The 6,246-nt window shown below is 40.8% G+C and overlaps 1 protein-coding gene across 1 annotated transcript; it reads left to right on the forward strand.

Annotated features, from left to right (window-relative positions):
* The first annotated feature begins 3,411 nt into the window (after positions 1-3,411).
* LOC147903751 (cytochrome P450 CYP72A616-like) lies at positions 3,412-5,927 on the forward strand. Its single transcript, XM_087401031.1, has 5 exons — positions 3,412-3,952; positions 4,032-4,255; positions 4,409-4,659; positions 4,774-5,161; positions 5,460-5,927. Exons 1-5 carry the CDS (start codon positions 3,640-3,642, stop codon positions 5,892-5,894), a joined length of 1,611 nt encoding a protein of 536 aa, XP_087257157.1. The 5' UTR covers positions 3,412-3,639; the 3' UTR covers positions 5,895-5,927.
* Positions 5,928-6,246: the final 319 nt, after the last annotated feature.

Raw genomic sequence — 6,246 nt, forward strand, 5'->3', positions numbered from 1 at the left:
AGGATTTAAGGTTTAGGGTTTAGGGTTTGGGGGGTAGGGTTTAGGGTTTGTGAGTTAGGGTTTAGGGTTTTAGGGTTTGGTGGTTTGGATTTAGGGTTTGGGGGGTAGGGTTTAGGGTTTAGGGGTTAGGGTTTAGGGTTCAGGGTTTAGGGTTAGGGTTTAGGGTTTGGTGGTTTTGATTGAGGGTTTGGGGGGTAGGGTTTAGGATTTAGGGTTTGGAGGTTAGGGTTTAGGGTTTGGGGTTTGGGAGTTAGGGTTTAGGGTCTAGAGATTAGGGATTAGTTTTTATTTGTTAGGGTTGAGGGTTTAGAGAGTCAAGATTAACATTTACTGTTTAGGGATTAGGAGTTAGGGCTTAGGGTTTAGGGATCGTGGATTAGGGATTAGGGTTTATGGGTTAGGGTTTAGAGATTAGGGTTTATAGGTTAGGGTTTACGGTGTAGGATTTAAGGTTTAGGGTTTAAGGTTTAGGGGTTAGAGGCATAGGATTAGGAATTAGGGGTTAGGGTTTAGGTTTAGGGTTTTGAGGTTAGGATTTAGGGTTTTGAGGTTAGGGTTTAGGGTTTAGGATTTAGGGTTTAGGGGTTAGAGGTCTAGCATTAGGATTGAGGGTTTATGAATTAGGGGTTAGGGTTTTGAGATTAGGGATTAGGGGTTAGGGTTTACAGATTATGATTTAGGGATTTAGGATCTAGGTTTAGGTATTAGGGTTTAGGGTTTAGGAATTAGGGTTTTGGGATTAGGATTTTGGGATTAGGGATTAGGGGTTAAGGTTTACGGATTAGGATTTAGGGGTTTAGGATTTAGGTTTAGGGATTAGGGTTTAGGATTTAGGGCTTAGGGTTTAAGGGTTAGGGTTTAGGAATTAGGGTATAGAATTTAGGGTTTAGAAATTAGGAGTTAGGGTTTAGGGTTCAAAAATTAGGGTTTATGGTTTCAAGGGTCTGAATTAGGGTTTGGGGATTGGGGGTTAGGATTTAGGGTTTGATTAATTTTTTAAACAAGATCTAGATTTTTAAATAATTAATAAAGTAGATTATTGAGAAGAGACTAATGTTCTTTATAATGGTTGTTATAGCTTGTTTGCAAAGGAAACTCACAAAGGAGATGGCTACAAAATTTATTCCGGGGATAGAGGTGATTCTATGTTGCAAAAGAGAAGTAGTTGCATTTGCTACAATCCATGAAAGTGATCCAAATTCTATTTGTCACTTTAGAAGACTTGGCCAAGATAAGGTGGCGGTTATCGTATCAAGGATTCTTAGTACACATGTTGAGCTAAAGCAGAAGTGTGGGGATATGGAAATCCTTGGAGATGTTATGCCCTATAATACTTCCAACAAAGCATTTATTGCATGGGACAGAGATGAGACTTATCCAACACATGTCATTAGGAATACAAAGTGCATATCTTTGGATTTTAGAGTGGGAGATATTTTACAAATGTTATCATTTGCAAATAAGAATGTAGCAGAAGGTCAAGTCTTGGGATTTGAACAAGTGGAACACTGGACATTTGCGCATATGAGAATTCAAAAAGTTACTGATGATGGTATGGATGATAACTCAATCTCATTGGATGGTCCCTACTATGAGGTAGCATAGCTATTGCTATTTTTTGGAGTACAAAAGAGGCTTCCATCACGTCTCATGTCTATATAAACCTTTTAATTTCTTGAATATTCAAGTGTTATAGTTTTCTGCATTGAAAGTAAAAAGAGTCTTGCAGGTCTCTTATGTATACATTTTTAAAATGTTGTGAATCCTCAATAGCATGGTTTTTCATGGATTTAAACTAATAACTCGGATTTTTAAATTTAAGAATACGATTCTTATAAACAAGAAATACAAATTTAGGATTTAATAGTAGTTTTTGTATTATTAGTACAACATTGTAGAGAGATATTTTGAAACGTATTATGTGGAAATGGTAGTGCCAGAAAGTAAATTTTTGATTCTCGAATGACATTTTCATAAAGTAAACTTTTCATTTGGGAAGGATTTTAAGGAATAGTCCAAAAGTAGACATATGAGTCCAAAATTAATGAAATAAGTGTTGAGACTCCCTTGGTCTCTTCCCAATTTTATAATACGTTCAAACATCTAAGAGGACAAGTGGAGGGTTGGCACAAGGAATCTTCCCACCTCATCCTACTTTCCCATTATTTAACTTGCATTCTTGGACTTTCTACACCCCCCCCACATGGAGGGAATAATCTAATATAATATCCATCTCCACCTATTTTATATTACTTCTCCCATTGTCCTTAAGCCATATCTCACTAAATGCAGGCGTGGGACCGCCTAGGTGGAGGGGTGGCACATGGAGGAACCATGCCACCTTACATTTTATAATATTACTACCATGGACTATGTACATCACACCTTATGGGTCCTCTTACGTGGAAGGGTGGCACATGGTCATGCCCTGCTACCTCAACCCTAGGCCCTATGCACACCATATTTTATTATACTATTGCCACACATACAAACACACACACATTTATGCATTTTTCCTTAGACAAATTTATCTATAACAGTACATGACCTTTTGAAGGGAGATGTAACCCTAATTGTCACACTAACACTAATTCTCCATAAGCTCAATTACACTCACTTAAGCTGATGTGTCCTAGTGGCTCCATTCTGTACTAGTCCTAGTAGAGGGAACAAGTAATGTGGCTCGTTTAATAAATGATATTACATGTCTTTTTTGCAAATTTAAGTTTTACAAGTGTTTTTTGCAACTATGGGCAGTAGGCATAGTGTGAACCAAATTGGTTAACAAAAGTTTAACCTTGTAGGAAGCAAGGTCGGTCTCTCAAGGATGGTTGGTCCAGACTCTCAAGAAGAGTAAACTTTTTGCTATGAACTTGATCTTTTTTATCATCCCCAAAGAGACCAAAAAAATCTAGGTAAGAAAGTAGAAAAGCAAGTAGGCAAGGCACAAAATAAGTACTAAAATCAGTTGTGTTTCCATTACCAAGTGCACTCTCAAAGAGAAACAAAGATCTATAAGTTCTTCTTGATTGTCTCGAATTCATACCTACTAGCCCATTGATATAATCAATACCTCAAAGACCATGACCTAAGGTATGATGTCACTCAAACTCTATCCAACGACTTATACATTAACCATGACCATAACTATGGACCAAAGACAACGACCATGATACTAGGACCACTAACAACTAACAATGGCCAATAGCCATTAAGCATTAAGAAAGGTGTGTGAATGTGTGTCTAAATGATGCTGGAAGCTTCCCAAAATGACCGCAGACCGCAATTATCCACATTTTCCGACGAAGCTTCCCAAAATGACCGCAGACGTGACGCTATCGCAATTATCCACATTTTCGTCCTTATAGCCAGGAAAGCAATGCTGGATGAAGCACACATCTGAGAGTGAGGTTGATAAATCAACATAGACAGAGCCAGCCAGTGAAAGTGAGAGTGGGAGTGAGAGAGAGAGAGAGATTGCGTACAAGCTGCGACAGAGTTCATAGTCACCATAGACAGAGATATTGCGTACAAGCTGCGTTAGAGTTGATAATCAATTTAGACAGAGCCAGCGAGAGCGAGAGCGAGAGAGAGAGAGAGAGAGAGAGAGAGAGATCACATGCTGCAAGGTCTTTGGCTATGGCTCTCACCGCCACCATTTCTACATTTGTTCACCAATGCTCTCCCAGTCTCCTCATCGTTGCCACCATTCTGGCGTTAATATACAGGGCTGTATGGAGCCTTTTTCTGTCCCTGTGGTTGAAGCCCCTTCGAACCAAAAGGGCTCTTGAAGCACAAGGTCTCAAGGGTTTGCCTTACCGTTTCTTGTATGGAAACGCCGCTGAGATGGTTGCTCTCGATGACAAAGCCCGCAGAGCTCCCATGACCCACATCTCCCACGACATTGCGCCACGAATTCTGGGACATTACTTCGCATGGTCACATAAATTCGGTAAGCAGCCCCGCTCCCATCAGATGCTATTTTCGTTTAATTATTGAACTGGGAGTATGACCCTGTCGCATCCCTGCAGGCAATCCGTTTTTCTATTGGTACGGCCCTCAAGCCAGGGTATTTGTGGCGGAGCCTGAGCACGGTCGACAGATTCTCTCCGACAAATTTGGGCACTTCAGGAAGCCAGGGAGAAGGCCTGATATCAAGGACTTGATGGGCAGAGGGCTTGTGGCTCTTGAGGGAGAGAAATGGGCTCAACATCGGCGAATAGTAAGCCCAGCCTTCTTCATTGAGAAGCTGAAGGTGTGTAACTTTGTACATGTGACTGTCTCCGATCATCGATGGACGAATCTTCCTTGCTGTCCTTAAGGGTTTCTTGAGCAGTGAAATTTAACGCTTATGTATCTGAATGAGTGGAAAGATTCATCCCCAAATGGCCCGTTTTTTTCAACGCAGTTGATGACCCCAACTATAGTAGCATGCACGGCCTCTCTGCTAGACGAGTGGGCAGAAAAGATCGACCAAGTGGCTTCAGGACAGAAGGAAATCGATGTACACGAAGAGTTCAGAAACCTTACTGCAGACATTATTGCACACACGGCCTTTGGCAGCAGCTTTGCAGAGGGGAAGCGGGTGTTTGAGATACAGCATGAACAACAGATTATCTTTGCAAAAGCTATCCGTAAGGTATACATCCCAGGATCAAGGTAAGTTCAGTGCAAATACTTGCGCACAGAATTTCATTCCACTAGTGGATGATCGGCAACCACGCTAAGATCACTCGTCTTGTTGCTGCATGTTTTCCCACATAATTTAAACAGATGGTTACCCACGCGTACCAATCGCTACTGTTGGAAGCTTGAACAGCAAATCCAGAAACTGCTACGTCACATGATCTACAGTCGCATGGAGTCGGAGAAAGTGAAGGGTGCTGGTTTTTACGGGAACGATTTACTGGGATTGATGATGTGTGCAAACAAGAAAGAATTGAGAGGGAGCCAAACGAATTTGAGCATGGGGATTGATGAAATTGTGAGCGAGTGCAAGACTTTCTTTTTTGCGGGACACGAGACGACATCCACATTACTAACGTGGACGGCCTTGCTGCTTGGTGTACATCCGGAATGGCAAGAGCGAGCCAGAGCAGAGGTCCTAGATGTGTGCGGCAAGGATCCTCCCTCTCCCGATTCACTCAACAATCTAAGAATTGTAAGTTCTAGGCTAAACCTTGGCTCACTTCATTTTAGTTTATCAATTTAGGGGTTTTTTAATTCAACTTTTAATTAAAATTTAACACAATTATAATAACACTTATGAAAGATCCCTTGTTAGTCCATAAGTAATGAAACGGGGTTTTATTGGGAGAGAAATTTTCAGTGAGGAGTCTTTAACTATCCCTTGCATGCACGTGATACCATTAGGTTTCTTAGTCGTGCACCCCTCGAGTTTTAATAGAAGCCTATGAATACTCACATGGATTTTGTTGCCTTGTATTCGGTTGCTATAGGTTGGGATGATACTCTATGAAGCACTCAGACTTTATCCGGCAGTAACAATGCTAAGAAGGGAGGCACCCATTGACATGAGATTGGGCGATGATTTGGTGATACCGCAAGGATCAATTGCCATATTGCCCATCCTTGCCTTCCATCATGATCCTAAATACTGGGGCCATGATGCTCATGAATTTAATCCACAACGTTTTGTTGATGGCATTGCCAAAGCAACAAAAAATCCCAATGCCTTCATGCCATTTGGCATGGGCCCTCGCGCTTGCATTGGCCAAAACTTTGCTCTCTTGGAGGCTAAATTGGTTCTCGCCATCATTCTCCAGCGGTTTATATTTCATATTTCCCCTACCTATATACATGCCCCCACCACTGTTTTCACCTTACAACCTCAATACGGTGTGCAAATTCTATTTCATAAACTAGCTCCCTAGCTATTGAGCTAACACACAGCCCCTTTGCAAACATATCTCATCTCTATGCACCTCATGAGCTAGGATTTATAGTAATCATTATGTATTAAATCCATGGCATGTGGTTAACTCGAGTCACTCTTCTAATCTGTGATATTAGAAAGTTCATTGAGTTGTAGATGAGAAGTGTGAGTTGTTAAACTCCTTATCATATCCTTTGTGTGAGCTTTTTCCCATGATGGAAGTCCTTGTAATTTTTATATGTCATTGGCATACACCTGCACTAAAAAGCTCTGATGAAAATTGTTATGCATATTAGATATATAAATGCCAAATACTTGATTTGAAATTATTCAGCATTATATTTTGATTT

This window comes from Dipteris shenzhenensis, chromosome 3, assembly GCF_047967505.1.
Source record: "Dipteris shenzhenensis isolate YYH24624 ecotype China chromosome 3, Dip_SZ_1.0, whole genome shotgun sequence".
Taxonomy (NCBI): Eukaryota; Viridiplantae; Streptophyta; class Polypodiopsida; order Gleicheniales; family Dipteridaceae; genus Dipteris; species Dipteris shenzhenensis.

Excerpts from the sequence above, each read along its gene's own strand:
- LOC147903751 (XM_087401031.1), top strand. The coding sequence starts at position 3,640 with ATGGCTCTCACCGCCACCATTTCTACATTTGTTCACCAATGCTCTCCC. Across the intron at positions 3,953-4,031 it reads CGCATGGTCACATAAATTCG|GCAATCCGTTTTTCTATTGG; the intron begins GTAAGCAGCCCC and ends GCATCCCTGCAG. Across the intron at positions 4,256-4,408 it reads TCTTCATTGAGAAGCTGAAG|TTGATGACCCCAACTATAGT; the intron begins GTGTGTAACTTT and ends TTTTCAACGCAG.